The 20,676-nt window shown below is 36.3% G+C and overlaps 1 protein-coding gene across 2 annotated transcripts in view; it reads left to right on the forward strand.

The window, feature by feature from the left end:
- Window positions 1-20,676, forward strand: part of CNTNAP4 (contactin associated protein family member 4) — a 250,508-nt gene that overhangs the window by 162,822 nt on the left and 67,010 nt on the right. For both annotated transcript variants that reach the window (XM_087741477.1, XM_087741478.1), the window contains exons 5-9: window positions 5,612-5,815; window positions 5,988-6,172; window positions 8,167-8,310; window positions 10,825-11,086; window positions 18,948-19,097. In XM_087741477.1, the coding sequence (XP_087597603.1) occupies window positions 5,612-5,815; window positions 5,988-6,172; window positions 8,167-8,310; window positions 10,825-11,086; window positions 18,948-19,097 (945 nt within the window). The remainder of the gene's footprint in view (window positions 1-5,611; window positions 5,816-5,987; window positions 6,173-8,166; window positions 8,311-10,824; window positions 11,087-18,947; window positions 19,098-20,676) is intronic.

Consider the following 20,676-nt stretch of genomic DNA (forward strand, 5'->3'; position numbering starts at 1 on the left):
CTAAAACTTTTGCTCAGGATGACTAGAACTCTTGATCCTATGGTGTGTGAGGAGGCTTCCAGAATTTCCAGTTTCTCAGAGGCATTTCATCACTTCCAAAGGTATTTTCACAGTATACTAAGGATTTGGATTACATTAATTTGGGAAAGACACATTGTAAATTGTGAAAACAAAAGAAGAGTGTTCACAAAGCAAACCAACCTTTTTTATTTTCCTTATTTATAAGAGTAGAGTAGAGAAAACCCATGGAGACTGATGTTCAAGTCCATGGACTATTAGAAGCTGAGAGTAGTTGGTAAATACAAAACAGGAAAATGTTATGGCACCCTGGGTATTTGAGCTCATTCTCTCTATCCTGATAACCCTGTAGGAAATGCAAGCTTTATCTCTCACAACTTTTTCAATTTATTTCTAGTGGTAATGCACAGATGGTGAAGACAAAACATGTGTGAGAAATGATATAAGAATTTTGATTAACATCTGCAGCCCTTTCACAATCTTCATTCATGCGTGGTGGTGCGGAGAAGGTTTCATTTTGTTTATTTTCCAAATTTGGACAGAGTAGATCTCGCTTCTTAGGACAGCGCTGCAGAATAATGAAAGGGATTTTGGAGAGCAGTGCCAAATTTTGTTTATGCTCTTGTCTCGATAACTAATAACAAGAGTATGTTCCCAACCAAAAAATCCTGCTGTTATCAGTACCTGCTAATAATATATCTATATATATATAGATAAGAATATATCTATATATATGGTTTGATAGATACATAACAATGTACAAGTTCTATTATCGAAGTTTTTATTGAGCTTATTAAACTTCAACATTCATTATTTAAATTTAACATTGATTAATGCTTTTACTGTCCACATTTATTCAATGACATAATGAAGTAAAATAGTCAACCTAGGGTTCATTTTTAGGTGGAATGTCATGTTTATTCATTGTATATTTGGTCAATTAATTCTTCATAAGTAAGAATTGCATTACCCAGATGTGAAGGAAATCAAGAAACTATGTTTGAAACCATAACTGCATTCACTTGACAAGAGTTTTTGAAAATGGAATATAAATGACGGAATTTAAGTGCTATAGTTAATTTGAATTGAGTTCATTTCCATGCCAACAATGTGGAGAAATATTTTTAGGGAAATTAAATAAAGTTAGTAAATATATAACAGGTTTCCGTTGACTTGCAAGAAGTCAACCAGTCAGTTGAAAAATATCTTCATATTTTATTGAGTGTCCTTTACATCTTCATTTATTTCACAAATGTATCTTTCAAGGGTAATTAACTTTTTCTTCTTTACTTATGAACTGTGAATGCTCTATGAGCTTTTTATAGTGTTATCAGTTCCTTTGTGTGGGTCTGGTTTGATCTGTACTGATTTTGACAGATATTCTTTTATATTATTGGAATAAAATCAGTTGGTCCTTTTCTTTTTCCTTTCCTTGCCCTGCCTTACCTTGCCTTACCTTGCATTGCCTTTTTTTGCCTTGCCTTGCCTTGCCTTATCTTTTCCCCAAGTAAAGCAAAAGTATGCGACCTTGAAATAAATTAGGTAAACCACTGTCATAAATAGAAAGCAGATTTCACTGGAGCACTGTCATGGAGCTATAACACTGTACCTACCTTTTAGCACAGTCATGAGAAGCATCAATGTAAGTGAGTAAGACAGAAAGCATACATTCATAATGTAATAATGAAAATTCATCAGTATTACCCTTTTCTTCATCTGTAAAACTTAGGAGTTTATTATTTTGTCTGTTATAGCACAGAATCAAGCAGGTCGCGGGACGTGATTCTCCCCCTCTACTCCACTCTCATGAGACCCACCTGGAATACCGCATCCAGCTCTGGGTTCCCCAGCACAAGAAAGATGTGGACCTGTTGGAGTGGGTCCAGAGGAGGGCCACGAAAGTGACCAGAGAGCTGGAACACCTCTCCTATGAAGAAAGGCTGAGAGACTTGAGGTTGTTCAGCTCTGCAGAGACTTTATTGTGGCCTTTCAATACTTAAAGGGGGCTTATAATAAAGATGGAGAGTTTTTTCCAGGGCCTGTAGTGACAGGTTTTAAACTGAAAGAGGGTAGTTTTGGACTGGACATAAGGAATAATTGTTTTTCTTTTTAAAATGATAAAGGTGGTGAGACACTGGAACAGGTTGCCTTTAGAAGCTGTGAATGTCCCCTCATTGGAAGTGCTCAAGGTCAGGTTGTATGGGGCTTTGAGCAACATGATCTAGTGAAAGGTGGCCCTGCCCATGGCAGGGGCATTGGAACTAGATGATCTTTAAAAGTCCCTTCCAACCCAAACTATTGTATAATTCTGTACTATGCAGGTGACCCTTGAGGTATGACCCTAACTCTCCCCATTGCAGGTGTTGGAGGCCCCCCTATCTGCCTGTCTGACCTGTTTTCTAGGGAGGTTTGCTGCTTGTTAGGGACTTGGATTCAGGACACTGTGGAGAGACTGTTGAGGCTTGTCCAGCCTTCAGACTATCCCCCTCTGCTGCTCTTCCATGTGGGCACTAACAGTACTGACAGGGGAGACCTGTTGTCTATCAAGCTTGACTACATTGCTCCAGGGGCAAGGGGCAAGGGCATAGGGTCTCAGCTGGCATTTTCCTAGTTCCTGCTGACAAAAGGGAGGTGCTTGAGGAGGACTGGGTGGATCTTTTGGATCAACAACTTATTGCACAGCTGATGTCAGCAGCAATTATTCAGATTTAACAACCTTAGGACACTCTGAGGATTGAGAGTTGCTAGGAAGAGACAGAATTCATCCAAACATTTAGGGCAAAAGCATCTTTTTCAACAGGCTGTCCAACCTGGTGAGAAGAGCTCTAAACTAGGAATGATGGAGGAGGGAGATGATGCCCCAAAATCAAGTGAGTGAGTGGTGGACTGGTTTGAGAAACAAAAGCTTCAGAGCAGTGTGGATAAGAGATACCATTGAAACAACAAACCAGGGCTGAAGTGCAAGCACTTGACCATCTCAAGTGCAAACACACAAATAGGGAAGTGCTGCTGTGAGGGCAACATGAAAGTTCTCAAACTTTTTTCTGAGAAATCAACACAAGTAGATGCCTTTCTGAAGAGCCTGTGTGCTAATGCACACAACAAGGGGAACACACAGAAGAAATTGAGGTCTTCATACATTTGAAAGATGACAATCTCATCACAACCGTAGACATATTGTAGAATAGCTCACACAACTGGAGTGGTGCCATAGGTGAACACAGGCTATTTAGAAAGGACTAGCCAGGATGATGAGGAAAGGCAGTTAACATTTATGTAAGCAAGCAGCAGGGATGCATGGAGCTTTGCCTGGGGACAGATGATAAAACAGCTCAGAGTTTATAGATTAGGATTAGAGGACAGAACAAAGGTAGTGACATTGTGGTGGATGTCTTTGCTGGTAAGACTTGCCTTCAGGAATCTCAGGTCTCTGAGACCCATAGGAAAGACTGGAGCAAGGGAGACTCTCAGTGGAGGAGGGTCAGGCTATGCAACATTTGAACAAGTTGTACATATGTAAGTCCGTGGACCTATTGAGATGTACCTGAGAGTGCTGAGGGGACTGGTCATGGTCATTCTGCGGCCACATTCGTTTATCTTTGAAAGGTAGTGGCAATTGGGAGTGGTTCCTAAAGATTAGAAGAGAGCAAATGTCACTCCTATCTTCAACAAATGCAAGAAGGAATACCTGGGGAACTACAAACTGGTCAGACTCATTTCAGTCCCTGGGAAGGTGAAGGGCCAAACAATCCTAGAAACCATTTCCAAACATGTGAAGGATGAGGAGGTTATTGGAAACAGTCAGCATGGATTTATGAAATCATGTCTAAGCAAGCCAGTAGCCTTCTACGGTGATATAACTGGCTTGGTGAGTGAAAGGGAGTGTTTGATGTTGACTATCTTGAATTTAGCAAGAGTTTTGATGCTGTCTTCCATAACATCCTCATAGACAACTGATAAGTACAGGCTATTTAGGTGGACAATGAAGTGGACTGAAAACAGACTGAACTGCCTGGCTGAAGGAGTTGTAATCAGTTGTGCAAAGTCAAGCTGAGTCTATTCACTTGTGGTATATGCCATCGTTGATACTGGCTTCAGTGCTGTTTAACATTTTCATTAATGGTCTGGATGATGAGGCAGACTGTACATTCAGAAAATTTGCAGCCAATAAAAATTTGGAGGACTGATTGACACACCAGAGGGTTTTGATGCCATTTAGAGGGACCCAGACAGGCTGGAGAAATGGGCTGACAGGAATCTCATGCTGTTCAACAAAGGGAAGTGCAAGGTCTTGCACCTGTGGAGGAATAATCTTAGCAAGGGTTTACCAGCACACACTGGGAGCTGACTGTGGCTTTGAAGAAAAAGACATGAGGGTTCTGGTAGACACCAGGTTGACCATGAGCTGGCAACATGCCCTTGCAACACAGAAGGCTGACAACAACCTCAGCTGTTTTAGGAAGAGTGTTGCCAGCATGTCATGGAAGGTTAGTCTTCCCCTCTACTCAACAGTGGTAATAAGGCATAAGACTCAACTGGATTGTTGAGTCCAGTTCTGGGATCCCTATTACAAGAAAGACATGGACATACAGGAGTGAATCCAGCAAAAGGCCACAAATATGATTAAGGGTCTGGAGCATCTGCCATATGAGTAGAGGTTGAGAGACCTGGGCCTGGAGAGTAGAGGGCCTGGGGGGAATCTTACCCATGTGTATTATTAGCTCATGGGAAGGTGTAAAGAAGACGGAGCCAGGATCTTTTCAGTGGTGTCCAGTGACAGGACAAGAACCAATGGGCGTGAACTGAAATACAGGTTTTGTGTACTGTGAGGGTGGTTGAACACTAGCATGGGTTGCCTGTAGAGGTGTAGTCTCTATCCCTGGAAATAATCAAAACCTGACTGAACATGGCCCTACGAAACCTGCTGGAGCTGAACATACTTTGAGTGGGGAAGTGGGGAATTTGGACAGGATGCTCTCCAGAGGTACATGGCAACCTCAATCATTCTGTGATTCCGTACTTCTGAACTAGGCCCTACTTACAGCTGATGGATTTTCATTTTAGCATATTTTTATTGTTTTCCTAGAATACTATGCCATGGTATTATTTTGAACTACTCTACTGATATCAATTTTAATAGTGGCTTAAATCTACAGCCTGCATGAAGGCCCTGAAAATCAGTTAAATGTAACGGACATGATTTTTCTCTTCTTTATTTTGTTAATTGGAATTAATTGCAGGTAAATTAATAGAGATTTTCACGCTAAGAATACAGTAAGAACAGAAATGGTCAAAGTACTTCATGGCTCCTAAGCAAGGAAGACCTTTCAGCAGGAAGATTACTACTAGATTGGAACAGAAGCCAGATCTCTTCTGCTCAGCTTGCTTTATTATCTAGTGATAACATCATCATTAAAACAAGACAGTCTTAACATTTGGGGAAGAACAGGAATAGCAGAAATAAGCTACACTTTACTGGGCACAGGTGAATCTAGGGATGTCAGCTGTGGGACTTCATGTCATATTGAAATAACATGCAACTGTTTCTTTTAGATGTAGCATTATATATTATCTTTCATTTCTTTACTTCTAGGGTCCGAGGTGGTTGGCTTTGATGGGAAAAGTTGTCTAATTTACACATTTAATCAAAAACTCATGAGTGCACTGAAAGATGTGATTTCTCTGAAGTTTAAGACAATGCAAAGTGATGGAATTCTCCTCCACAGAGAAGGACAAAATGGAGACCACATCACCCTGGAATTAATTAAAGGGAAGCTGTCCCTACTCATTAATTTAGGTAACGGCTATGGTCTCATAAAGTCTAATATAGTTATTAGGTATTATCTGACTAAAACTTCTTTGAATTTGTTGAGTGGATTTTAAAGTATAGAGTATGATAAACTATCAGTATGTATTTGAATAATTATATTTTTATATGGAATTAATAGTTTTTATTTTCTTCTTTCAAGGTGATACTAAAACTCATCCTTCTAATGCCCAAATTAATATTACGCTGGGCAGCCTTTTGGATGATCAACACTGGCATTCTGTTGTCATTGAGCACTTTAACAATCAAGTAAACTTTACAGTGGATAAACACACTCATCATTTTTATGCAAAAGGAGAATTCAATTATTTGGACCTTGATTATGAGGTGTGAAAATTACCTTTCCTTTATTACACTTATTAACTTTGTTATGTAAATGCAGTGAAACAAGAAAAGGAGACAGAACTTAGGGAAGTTTGTAGTGCCTAAGACTTCAGGGATTTTCTGTCTCCTAAAGAAATGAATCAAAGAAAAAGAGATGTTCTTAGATTACTAATGCTCCACTAGACTTGCAAGTCAAAATTTTCAAAACACCATCTTTTTTTAATCTCAGAATTCATTATTTTAATATCTTTGTTTCAATAGTGCTGCAAATGTGGTAAACAGTATGTAAACATAAAGAATGAGTCCCAACTCAAAGTTATTATTTTATGACTTGATGAAAATTTCAATAAATCAGCATAAAACCATTTTAGAAATGTTTAGATTAAGACTTTTAAATTCCTGTTAAATCTGGAAAATGTACTGTGAAGAAATCTTGCTTACACAAATGGTAGATTCATGAAAAGGAGTAGATGTAATTTGCTCTGACAGTTTCCCACCTATGGTTAAAAATACCACTATTTCACAGCTGTAATGTGATGACTGGCTGCTTTATGTTTGCCCCTGTCCTGTTTGTTGGATGAGACAATGAGTGATAGAGCAGAGTGTCTGGAACCCGCAGATCTAAATTACTTTATTCTACTCATTTGCGTTTTTAAGCAGTAAGATTTCATGCTGTTCCATGTCTGCATTATCCAATTTCAAAAATATCATTCACAAGATTAAAGTCATGATTCTGCTTAAAATTTCTGAATCTAAGCTACAATGCCAGGGCTTGCAGGATCATATCAATTAAAAAAAAAAAAAAAAAAAAAAAAAAAAAAGAGAGAGAGAGAAAAAAGGGAACAACAAATGTTAGTTGTAACTGATTGGCAAACAGTTTTATTTTACTCAAACCACCAAGATTGCAAATTAATTTTTCATGTCTTCCACACACTGTAGTTTGAAGTATGTGTTAACAATACAAGGTAGAAAGGAAAACAGAAGCTGGAAAAAAGCCTAAAAACTTCCAAAAAAGTATGAATTACTGTATTTAGAATTGCATTTCTGACTAAAAGAATTTCTCAATTTAATAACTTAATGAAATATATTTAATTTTTTTTAATAAAATTATTTTAAATATTAAGTGAAATTTCAAAATTAGAAGATAAATAGTTTAAACTGACCTTTTCTACAATGTCAACCAGAATAACTTTGAAATGAGTGAGTTCAAAAGTTCACTTAAACTGGCATCCTGTTTCTGATGGTGCCCAAGACTGGAAACATGGACCAAAGTATGACTCAGGTAACCCTTGTGGCAATGTTTTTCTAAAGTAATTTGCTTTCTAACAGTTTCTGACTCAGGGACTTATTAAGACAGAGTGATATTCTTGAATATAATAGCTCTCAACAGATTTTTATTTTTATTAAATCTTCCAATCTCGTTCTGAAGCCAAGTAAACCTACAGCATCACATCAAGAAACTGCACAACCCGCACATTTTGAGAAGGAAAAAGTATTTCCTTTCATTTGTTGTGAGTCTACCCTAGTATAATTTAATCTGATGCACTCTTGTTCTCTGTTATGGTAGTTATGATTTGCACACAGTGGAGCAGTCAGGATCAAATTTGCTAAATAAGTTGTTAGTGAATTCTCTTCTTCCTTTTCACACTGTTCAGCATGGTCTCCATGTCCTGGGCCTTGTCCTTCTTCTCCTTGGCTTTGCAGCTGTAACGGACCCTGAAAACTGATAAGACTCTATACTAAGCAACTGTTAAGAGGTATCCTCAAAAGAAAAAAAAAAGCCAACATTTCAGAATATTTTAACGCATACATATGACTTGATATAGCCTAATTTTTGTTGGCCTGTTCTTTTAATACGTAGATGTGATACAAGAAAATAGCCAAGAAGTAGCAGATTCGTTATTGGCCAGTCTTTGACTTATCTTCTTACGCTATTGGCAACTTCTTTCCTTAGAAAATTACTTAATAGTATCATTGATTTCTCTTCTCTTTCTAAGCTCAGCTTTGGAGGGATCCCAGTGCCTGGAAAATCAGGGACATTGTCACGCAGGAACTTTCATGGGTGTTTTGAAAATATTTATTATAATGGAGTGAACATTATTGACCTGGCCAGGAGGCATAAATCTCAGATCTACTTTGTGGTAAGAGATCCATAGTTAAGAAAGAATAAATAAGTAAAATAGAGAAAGAAAAAAAAAAAAAAAAAGACCACAGCCACTTTCATAAGCAACCTGTTAACACACAGTTCTAGTAAAATCTATGTTGTATAATGAAAGAAGATCAAGGAATCACCTAATTGGGTTATTCTACATTTGCTGCTGTACAGACTCATCCAGTAAACAATGCAGGATGCATTTTATTCTTCAGCTCTTTAGCTGATATTTGGATGTGTGTGATATTTGACTGTTGTGTGGTATCTCACTGCCATGCATGTACAAAAGCCAGTGAGTGACATAAGATGAATTTGAAGTCATTGAAGTTCTGGCTTTGACTTCTGTACCTGAATGGTAAGAACACCAGCAGTACATTTTAAAAGCCTTCAATTACTGCGGACACTGATCTACTCTGTTTTCTCCAGAGCATTATAATTTTGATAGATAAGTTCTGTTTGTCAATTTATACTGCCCTTTGTCTGAAGAGCTGCAGTTTAGGTTGGTGGGTTTAATGCATTTATTGTGTCATGACCAGCAGTTGTATTAGAGAAATGGTTTCAATAAGGAACCAACTTTCTTCTGTGTTACAGAAAGTTTTCTATAAATTTTGCTAAGTCCTTTGATTTTTTTCCGATAGTACAGGAGCCATCTCTGTTTGCAGTATTTATTTATTTAGCAGCAGGAAATGTAGAGGTAAGATGGAAACAATCAGTTCAAAATAATTAACAAAATATTAAATGCTTTCAAGCTCCAAATATTTGATTTGGATTTCAGTTCAGAATAAGAACAATCAAATTTACTTCTCTGTCCCAGAAAAAATGGATGACAGGCATCTCTTCTCATGTGAAGCTCATCTGAAATATTCCACAATTAACTAAACTGACACCTCCATATAATATCCTGTCCATGATGCATCATGATGGATGTTGGGAAGAGGGCAGTTACATGAGGCTCTCTGTGGGCTAATGAAAGGGGAACTATGAAATTATTGTCATAGGAAATTTCATCATCTTCATCTCAAATGATTGAAACTGTTGTGCTACTTTCAAAACTATTTAGGAGATGTTTGATAATATAAATGTTCCAGAAACTATCTATGTTACCATAGAATCCTTGTCAAATAGCCACTTTGCTGGTCTGATACAGTATCAGGCAGCTGTCCAGATAACGTGGAAGGGGAATCTGCAGACGGTAAGCTTTTAGCATTTAACAAGGTTTATTAATCTGATCACTGCCTTTTCACTACGGGTCAGTTCAGTTGACTATTCATTTCTTTACAGCTGAGTTCATAAGACAGAGGCTTTATTTATTTATATATTTTCCCTGAAGAAAATGAAAACGGATAAACTTTAGTTTCTTGCCATGCCAGGGCTTAGTGAGCATCATTCTTAAATTGATTTTTTAGCTCTTTACTATAAGGTCAAAGTTTTATGCATGTTCAAAAGTTTAAAAGCTCTTTGTGTTGAACAGAAGTTCAATGTACTTTAAATTATAAAGCCATTAATATTTTAGTAATCATCTTTACAGAACAAATTAGTTATAGTTCGAATGGTGCCAGCAAGTCATTAGATCAAAGTGCATATTGTAACACTATCAAAGGTCATAAAGTATTAACTAACGCTTGACACCAGATGCAAAAAATGCATTATTCCCATTCCAGTCTTCTTATCTATATCACTCAGTACAACCACAGATTCAGGTTAAACTCAGATTTTGTCAACAAACTTATCCGTAAGTTTATTTAGGTACCTAAAAAACAGTGATTTCTGAAGCAGTCAAGCACAAAATAAAAGCTAGGTGCCTAAATACAACTCATGATCTGGTCCATATGTGCCTGCTTGAAAATACATTTCCTTCTGATTTATGAAGTATGTCTTTCACATTTGTAAGTAGCAAGAGTTTATAAGTGGAACTTTGTCTGTTTGTGAAAACAAATACTGGGGTCAGTGCACATCTCCAGTTGCAGTGATTTGGAAAGACTGCTCCTTGGTCTGGCAAAATGGTTTTTTTCTCAGATTTAGCACTTCCTTAAGCAGTCAGTAGCCAAGCTCGACATTTTTCTCTGCATACAAGCATTTAGACCCATGTAAATATTTGTACCAAACTTTGCATTCAGTGGCATTTTATCTGACATTCAGAAATTTGTCAAGTCCCTAATGCTTCCTGCGGCTGAGCCAAAATAGAAACAAAGCAGGTCTGCCTAACTCCTACAGTATCATTAAATCACCCACACAATTTAGGATCTTACCTCATTCACTCAAAAGTCCTTGCCACTCTTTTCTCAGGCAGATATGTCTGTACTGGTCAAACAACTAGGAAAACATCTCTCAAACTGATGTTCTTACATATTCATACTTGATTTTTAGACTAACATAATTCAAGTATTAGAAATACTAGGTTCTGTTCACAATATTTTGAAAGTCTGTAGTATCCATACAAAAGTTCTCATGACTGGTTTTCCCCGAATGTTCCTAATGCCGTATTTGTTTAATTTCTTTCTAGGGAAACATGTCCTTCTCATGTTTAGAGCCACAGGTGGTTCCTGTTACATTTCTGAGCTCCAATAGTTACTTGGCACTGCCAGGCACATCAGGGCAAGACGAAGTATTCATCAGTTTCCAGTTTCGCACCTGGAACAAGGAGGGACTTCTATTATCTAGTAAACTACACCAGGCTTCAGGTGGTTTCCTCTTATATTTGAGTGATGGGAAAGTTAAAATCAGTCTTCATAAACCAGGAAAAGCACTGAGTGACATCACTGCAGGTAACAGAAATGAAGAAAAAAAATCCAAGGTTCCTATGCATAAAAAAATAAGTTGATGTAAAGATATTTAAATTAGTACCTACATTCTTGACTTAGTTTTATGACTAGTATTTGTGTAACTATGCTTTACTTGTGTGAAATGTAATCCCGAATTTTCTCACAAACATGTATCTATGCTTTTTTCCCCTGGATTGAGTAGAATCTTTTCTCACTGTCATGTATCTATGCTTTTTTCCCCTTGATTGAGTAGAAATTGCAATAGTATAGGCTGCAAAATTGAGTCCTTAGCTTTACATATGTACAGTATGTAAAGCTCATGTATAATCTGGGAAATTTGAGACATCTAGAGCAACTTTTTCAGTTATGAAGTATAAACAAGATAATTTCTTACTCTGTCAAGCTAAGCCATTAAAATGTTTTCCACCATTTGTCAGTGCCTTCACAGGGCATCAAAACTCATTTTTTTATAAAGTTATACATTATTATAAATATTATGTTTGTTATTTTCTAGAGGTCTCAATTACAGACCTGTCCATTAAATTTGGACAGTGAATGCCCAATACCAGGTTGTGTTCCAGAAAGCTGGGGCAAGTTTGAGTCTATATTTAAGAAGAAAAAAAAAAAAAGTATAGTAAGGACAAAAAGTAACGGAGAAGTTGAGGAGATTGAATAATTGAGAGCTAAAGGGTCACTTTTGTAGTTAAACACTGAATTGAGACTAGGTCATCCACTTTTGGTAGTGTGCACTTCTAGGCAGCCCTCAGGATGGAGCTGAGATTTCCAGAAAACATACCCTCTAGTCTTCTTCTGAACCATTTCCCTGTTGGCAAGGACAAAAGGATGAGACAAATATAGTAAGATACAGCCATGTTAGAGAGTATCCAGCTGGGATTCTGAGAAGCAGCTCCCAGCTTTCACTTTTACTCAGTTTGGGAGCAAGGGGACTCCCTCTTTCACAAAGACACTCCTCAGTTTTCCTGAGTGCTCTTAGCACTTGATGTGAGAACAGCAAGACTGCTGCCCCAGCCAGGAATCTCCTTCTTTCATGAAATGTGAGAGCAGGACAGAGCTGATAACATCTTCAATTTCCATGACTTTTTGAAAAATGGTGAGAAACAGTAACATCACCATGTGATAATATCAATACCTTCACCTAGCACCATGTCATCAGTAGTATCTATGCTCTGACACTCCATGCATCACAGCCGCCTTAGAGTTTCTCATCCTTTATGTAAACAAATTGAATTTTGCCCCTTTCTTGTAGAAGGATAAAATGGTCATTCCAGAATGAGTTCTCAGACAGGAAAAACAGGACTAGAGATGTTGACCACATAAATGGGATTCCAAAGAACATATGAAGATGAGGAAATGAGGCTGGGATTGGAGTGGCTTCTGTATGGACAAAGAAGATGACCAGAGACCACTAGCTGGAGGAATATGTCATAGAAGCAATGAGTAATTTGGCTGCAGAAAACACAATAATGATATCCAAAACATCAGTTGATCCTAGGTTTATTTTGAACTGTACACAATCATATATTTCATATTTCATATTTCATATTCATAAAGCAGGAATATTATCAGTGAAAAAGAAGCCAACTTAGTTCCAGTAATGCAATGTGTAAACTGAATTAACGGGTGAATAACAAGTTGGAAAACTACATTTTGCATTGGTACTTAGAAAACAAGTTAAGGATTTGAATGTGTGAAGAATTTAATCTTGTATATTCATTGGAGTGTTAGGAACCAAACCAAGGGTATCTTTCAGGGGAGTTTTCAAGCCAGAATATAGAGAGTTTAATGATGCTGTTTAGTGTTAGTTGTTCTAAGCAATAACAAATATAGTAGGTGAACTAAGCAGTTACTGAAATAAAAATAAAAATAAATGATAAAATAATTATCATAAAAGTAAAAATCTCTTTTGGACCCCACAGAATTAAAAAAGTTACATAAAAGAGGGAGAAAATTTCACAAAAATATTATAAATGGTACAAACACAAAATAAGAATCACTTATCTAAAATATTCACAGACCGTGTGCTTGGCAGTGTAAGGCAGACAAAGAGAGCAAAGCAGAGCCAAGCAGAGCAAAGAAACAGCCACAGGATTTGAAGATGAGGCCTCCTTAATCTTCATTTTGTGCCCCTGTTTCTTTTAGATCGATTCCTCACTTCAATTCCTGATACAAAATGAAAATTCCTTTGAGGGGAAAAAAAAAAGAAAAAGAAAAAAGAAAAAGTTAAACATAACTCTGAAGCTTATTATGTTTCCACAGTTGTATAAGGATTAAAAGTAAAATTTTAAACAGTTGATTATTTTAATTCAGGAAAAGATTCTAAGGCAGTAATGACCATGGATAATGTTGAAATTTATATAAATACTTTGATCCTGTTTCTGCGGGTGATAATAGGATCATCCCTGGTATTTATTATAACCTAAAATAACTGATGCATAGAGAGTACCATTTTAATGACAAGAGGTTTCCCTAGGCTCACTATTTGAAAATGTCAGTTCCTTAGTAAGAATGTCAGTGGCATGTAGTTAACAGTGATGAATTTGGCTTTTTAGGAGCTATTTCAATTGCAGTTCAATTAGGTGATCTATGTTAAAGAAACTATTGCCATGCAGTGTCATTTTAACAGACCAGCTGAAGCTGGTGGCACTTTTAACAGCTGTAGACTTGCATATAGAGCAATTTATTCACTTTCAAAGTTGCAACACAATACATAACGTATTAGCTGAAACACCCCAAAGTAAATCTTGACACTCTATGCAGAAATAGAATTTAATGTTCTCATACTATGTTAAGCTTACTCTTCATAAAGTCTAACAGGAGGAATTGTGTTTGTCCTTGTGAAGACAGAAACTACTGCAAAAACATCTTATTCTCTTCTGAGAGAAAAGTTATCTAACAAAACCATATGGGGAACATTTTCTTGAGATTTTGAAGTGTTTATTTTTACACTTACTGAAGCAATTCAAGTCTGCATTTGGAGGCTGAGTAATTAAATTATGGATGGCTGGACAGGTTTGTGCCCCTACAGGCAAGGACTTATGACCTGACTTACACACACACACATGATATTTGATAATTAAATCAGAGCATATTTCTTCATGCACAGTTCTTAAATTCCTTGTCATGTGTTTTTTAAAGATTTCTTCAACCGTATAAAAATGAGGAGAATGGCATGTGAATTCATAAGTGATTAAGTTGTAATAAGCTATATCCTTTTACAGAATTGCTGCTTAATATCTTTCCTTTGTAGCATCTTTTGCAAGCTGGTCATCAAATATTCACAAAGAAAATTTGTGTTGAATGATGAAGCCAAATTAAATTGCAACATGTATAAATGTTTGAGATCTTATTACTCAGTTTCTTCATATGACCCTGCCTTTCTATGCAGCTTTAAATTTCTGTGCAACTTTTAATTAAGTGATGTTAACAATCGTTGCATTTAGTGGTTATACTTCAGACTAATCTATGAATTACTTTCTCTAGTTTTTTTTTTGTTTCTCTCTGATCTCCTAATATGCTACAAATATTATCTTTTTATGTATGTGTTCCTAAGGTTGGATGTCATTGTTCTGCAAGACCTCCTACAGACCATTTTTTTAGTACTTAGATATTAAAATGATGGTAGCACTACTAATGAGCATAAATGGATATCTTGTTTAATAGCTACCTTATTATGCACTAAAAGTTTAATTGCTATTTTTTCCTCACTTGTTTCTCATAAAGCATTTTTAAAACTTCTAGTAGAGTACCAGACAATATCATTTTCAGATGGAATGGAAACGTTAGCAGTCTGTTGGCCTCCGCCATTTATATGTCGTACCACTCTGTGGCTTCGCACAAGCAAATGTGAATTTAATCAAGGTTATCAATTCGAGGGCTATACTGAGCTGTTTTCTCAGGAGTGTCTTGTGCTCCCACAATGGCATTCCTCAGTTCCCAGACTTAATGAAAGGGACTTTTGGAAATCTTGACTTTAGCTAAATGAACATCATTTAGTATCTCTAATCATGCCACCCTGTACGAGGAGGAGATAAAACATCCACCCCAAAATCATTTAGTAAGTCAGTATGATGAACTACAGTAAACAAATAAAAAAATGCAAAATTCAGATAATCTGTTTTCCAGTAACCAAAAATTTTTTTCTAATTTAGTCGTTCTTTCAATTTCCTTCTTTTTGTTAGGACATTCTCTTACCTACATTGACAGTGAAATATTGCAATATTTGGAATATGGTTTTCTCACCAGAACAATAAGTTATTGAAGCAGGATTAAGATTATCCTTGCAATTATTCTTGCAACAACTGAAATAAAATTACAGAATTTATTGTTAGATTTAATATCTTCAGTAATGACATAGATAGTGGGATTGAGTACATCCTCAGCAAGTTTGCTGATGTCACCAAACTAAGCAGTGCAGTTGATTCACTAGAGGGAAGGGATATCATCCAGAGGGACCTTGAGAGGCTTGAGGCCTGGGCCAATATAAACCTCATGAAGTTCAACAAGGCTAAGTGCAAGGTCTTGCACCTGGGCCAGGGCAATCTCCAATATCTGTACAGACTGGGAGATGAATGGATTGAGAGCAGTCCTCCAGAGAAGGACTTGGGGATTCTAGTAAATGAAAAAATCATGTATGAGACAGCAATGTGTGTTTGCAGCACAGAAAGCTAATTGTATCCTGGGCTGCATAACAAGAAGCATGGCAAGCATGGCCAGCAGGTTGAGAGAGGTGATTCTCCCCCTCTACTCCACTCTCATGAAACCCCACCTAGAGTACTGCATCCAGTTGTGGGGTTCCCAACACAAGGAAAACATGAACCTGTTAAAGTGGGTCCAGAGGAGGGACATAAAAATGGTCAGAGGGCTGGAACACCTCTCCTATGAAGAAAGGTTGAGAGATTTGGGGTTCAGCCTGGAGAAGAGAAGGCTTTGGGGAGATGTTATTGTGGCCTTTCAATACTTAAAAAGGTTATAAACAAAGATGGAGAGAGGATTTTTCCCAGGACCTGCAGTGACACGACAAGGGATAACGGTTTTAAACTGAAAGAGGTTAGATTTTGGTGTCCCACCCCTGGAAGTGTTCGAAGTCAGGCTGTGCAGGGCTTTGAGCAACCTGATCTAGTAAAAGAAATCCCTGCACGTGGCAGGGAGATTACACTAGATGATCTTTAAAGGTCCCTTCCAGCCAAACTATTCTATGATTCTATGATTCTATGATTACTAAAGGAAAAGATAGCATATTGCAGAGATGTGATTGAGGAAAACATCATTCACTCGAAGTACCTCTGCAAATAAAGAAACTCTTTGCTTAATCTTAAAGACAACGTGCAAAAAGCTGGAGCTTTTGGTACCTGGGATGGAGGCTAGAAAAAGGGAAATAAATAAGTAGGGAAATAAATAAGCAGGGAAATAATTCCTTTTTTAAAAATTATTTTCTGAAATGGCTAATCTTAAAAGCACAGTGTGACAAGTGGTGTTATAGACTATATATATTTTACAATTTAGTTTCTTATTGAAGGATAATTCTACACTAATTTATAGAAGAAAACTAATTATATTACTGGAAATTGGGAAAAAAACCTTTCTCAGACTTAATTTTCTGTGCTTTAAAAAATACATTATTCATATTCTTTGTTTTAGCATACCTATTATCTCTTTGATGAAAGAGTATAGTTCACTGAGGTTCACAGTGGTATAAAAGACCTAAGGGTGCTTTATCTGTTTGTGATTCTTTGTTGATTTTTGTTTGAAGTTAGTAAAACCTTTTGATATATTTGATGAGTTCTTGCTGTAAGACAGTACTAAAAAAATAGGAGAGTTAAATAATAGTACTCATTAAGTCTAGAAACTTCACTATACAGTGTGACTCATCTATGCCCCTGATATTGCAAAGCAGCAATAATATTTTTTGAATGATTTATTTACTCTGTTTTTTAAATGACTGTTACACATCATATGACCTAGCTAAAATATAACTAGAGGTAAAATTGCTAGGCTTTAAGATATTTTCTTCATCCTCAGCTCAAGCGTATGCCAGTTATATTAACTGCCACCAGTACAAAGGGACTTCTTCAGCAGTTGGACATCTTGAAAATACAGGGAAACTCTAGTCACTCTCTCCACATTGCCTGTAGGGCTATATAAATACTTGTTATCAAAAGATTACCCCTCTACAGATGACCTTTTGGTAGCCAGGTGTAATAGCATTAATACTATTTTATATTGTGTGGAATAAGGTTTCCAATTCTTATTTTAGTAGAAAGTCCATCATTATAAATATAATCAATATAGAGTTTTACAGAAGTAGAAAATACACCTATTTACCCAGAAAATTAGTGATAGCTTTAATGGTGATTATTTAGTCTGACTGTAAGTGTACTGCTCCTGTTAGCAAACTCAAATGCCACTTCTCATAGAAGATTGCAACGAAAATAAGTAATGGCCAGAATGGTATCAGAAAACCCATGACTACGGCCCTGTACTTTCTGACATTGTGTTAGAAAGGTGAATTGTTCCTGAAAGTGCAACACAAAGATAAGATCTTTTAGCCATAGCTTTTATACAATTCCACTGAGGCTGGGAATATAGCAAAAGGTCTAAGGTTTCCTGTTATGTGATCCCTAATAAATATACTGTTGAAGTAAGGAAATAAATAATAGAAAAGGTGTATAAGACTAATATTATATTAAATATATTAGAGATTTTTATAGATGATAATTTATCTGAATTTATAATGTGATTCTAAGATTTATCTCTTGATTGTATGCTGATCTTGTGTTTAAACTGTGGTAGTTAACAATATATGGATCCTAGTTCTGATGTAATTTAGCTATTTGAATCTTCTCATCTTTCTATTTTAATTTCTTTTCCTTCTGTTTGAACTAATCAGTTAACTGATGGACTATTTCTCTAGAATATACCACACTTTCTAGAGAGGATTATATAAATACATGAAATTTCAAGAGGGAAATCACAGATCACAAATGATAGGCACTCTGCAGTCAAGAAAAGACTTCACATAATTCAAATGTTGTATTCTTTGTTCTTTACCAAAAGAAATATCTCTGCTCTGAAGATCACTCAAGAACATGATTGACTTAAAGCACGTCTTAAAGATACTAATGTGCTTATATACTGACCTGTATAAAATTTATTTAAGTCTATATATATGTAAATACTTTTCAGAATCAGGGCTTTAGATTGTTGCTTTGTGGCACCTTACACTTACACAGCCAAAGGTAATGTAAATTGGTGTTAGAAGCTAAACCCAGAGCATTTTCCCATACATTTCCAATAAAAGAGAAATCTGAAAGAAAAATAATCTTGTGACATTGATATGACAGTTGCTGAAGATTTTAACATCTACAGGATTTTGGTATTTTGCTGGGTTGTAATATAATGGCTACCTTTGATTTTAAAAGATGAAGAAATCCTTTGTAATAGTGCAGTAAAAATGTGTATTATGTATAAAATACTGTATCAGCCATCACAATGGCAGTGCCTTTCTTAATGATAACCTCCTTAGATTGGCAGGATACTTTTCATAGTCACTATATTAAATGGACGTATTACTTATAATTAGGAGTATTACAACAGTAAGACTTATTCACTGAAGTATTTTTATTTTTTCTTTACCAGATGCAAAACAAGGGAATGGACAAAGGTTCTGTCTTCACAAAAGACGTTCGTGTTCTTTATCCTTTTTTTTTCCTTTCATTATCACTTGGAGTTTTATTTGGGCTATGATTACTCTACCGTTCTCTCATTCTTTCAAGTCTATAACATTCAGGTAGTATAACAAGTAATGGATGTTTACACTTCATTTTGCCTTTTATTTTGCTTCCAGGTGCTGGATTAAATAATGGCCAGTGGCATTCTGTATCCTTCTCTGCCAAAAGGAATCATGTCAGTGTAATAGTGGACAATGATGTGACCTCATCTGCTCATGCCTCCACACCTCTGCAAATTTATTCAGGAGATTATTTCTACTTTGGAGGTGAAATATGTTTTTTATTTATGCTGGAAATATCCCACAGTTAAATAAAAACTTTTCCTGATGTATGTAATGACATGGTGAGAATTATTTGGCTTGCCTGAAGTCGTCTTTGCCTAGCTTGGATATCTCTTAAAGGATCTGTTTTTCAGGCCCTGTTATGATGTTTTTGAGTTTGCGTTTCCTGAAAATTTTATAATGTTGGATAGAATAAATTACCACCCTAAATCCTTGGTCACTTTTTAGGACATCATTTTCTGGTATCATGCTCTGATAACTGAATATAGTCTAGCTGACAATCAGACAGACACACAAAGGTGTCTCTTATTACACACCGTGTTGCTAAATCAATTTTTTGTGAGAATCTTCCACTGGGATGACTTCAAGTTTTCACCTTAAGTGAATGTTTACTTACTTGTGCAAATATCCTTTTGCATAATGCACATTCTAAATTTTTTTTAGTTTTTTTACCACAGTGACACAACTTTCCTATGTTTGGAAAATACAACTTGTGCCTAAAAACTACATTTAGGTATCTTCATTTCCCTAGGAATATTGACAATTATCTGTCACAAGGTGATTTTGTCATTAATCACATATATTGTTACTGATAGAGTTGAGCAGGTTATGTCCAAATTAGTTGGGAATGGACTACATAATAGCACTGTTAAGCAGCCTCTGAATGCATTATTCAACATTAGCCTAATGCTTCATCTCTTAGTAGCTTAGGAATTCATGACTGCACTATTTATTAACAATTCTCAAATTTCTGAGAAAATTGAAAAATGCATGGAAAACCCTAAATGAGTATGGACCAAGTCATTGTCCACAGATCAGTTCAACTGAAACAATAAGTTGTAAATAAATTTCATGCCCCCAAGTGGACTATAAATATAGGAACAGCTACATGACCATCCATGTGACTTCACATCTGGCATCTAGCTTTCTCTACTAAAGATACCCTTGACTTGGCTGATAATTGGAGAAAGATACAGAATATTGGCCTTGAATAGCCAGAAAACTTTTCTTTTTTCCTCCTCCTATGTTGCTTCAGGTTCCTACATCTCTGTTTAGGTGATTTGCACCATTGCAGCATTGATGACACAGGTGAACAGATCCAGAGGGATGTGGGCAGCTGCAAAAAGCAGCATATTCAATTAAGTTGTACAACGACATTTCTGTTTATCTTTTGGAGGGGTCAAATTAATTCCAAGAACATTGAAAGTACTAACTGCATATCCACCCCCCAGCTTCTCCGATTTCAGCCTTATAGCTGAAATCAGCAGCTTCTGCATGTTGTACAAACTTGGGGAAAACCAGTCAAAGGTTTCTGAGTATGGAAATTTGTTTATTAAAATTTTATGTCATATACCACTGTCAAAGTGCAGACAATGCATTTTGACTTTCTTTCGAAGTTTATATGAATATTTACCATGTTTCTATATGCTGATTGTTAAAACATGAATATCAGCCTTCCAGGAGAGGTGTCCTGGGGACATAATGGTTAGTTTGCTTGTTTTAATGAATACAATATATGCAAGAAATGTGTATGCTTAGCTGGGAAAATGTGTAATAAACATGA

This window comes from Nipponia nippon, unplaced genomic scaffold (genome assembly GCF_047370975.1).
Source record: "Nipponia nippon isolate SJK-2023a ecotype South Korea unplaced genomic scaffold, ASM4737097v1 scaffold_8, whole genome shotgun sequence".
NCBI classification, from domain to species: Eukaryota; Metazoa; Chordata; class Aves; order Pelecaniformes; family Threskiornithidae; genus Nipponia; species Nipponia nippon.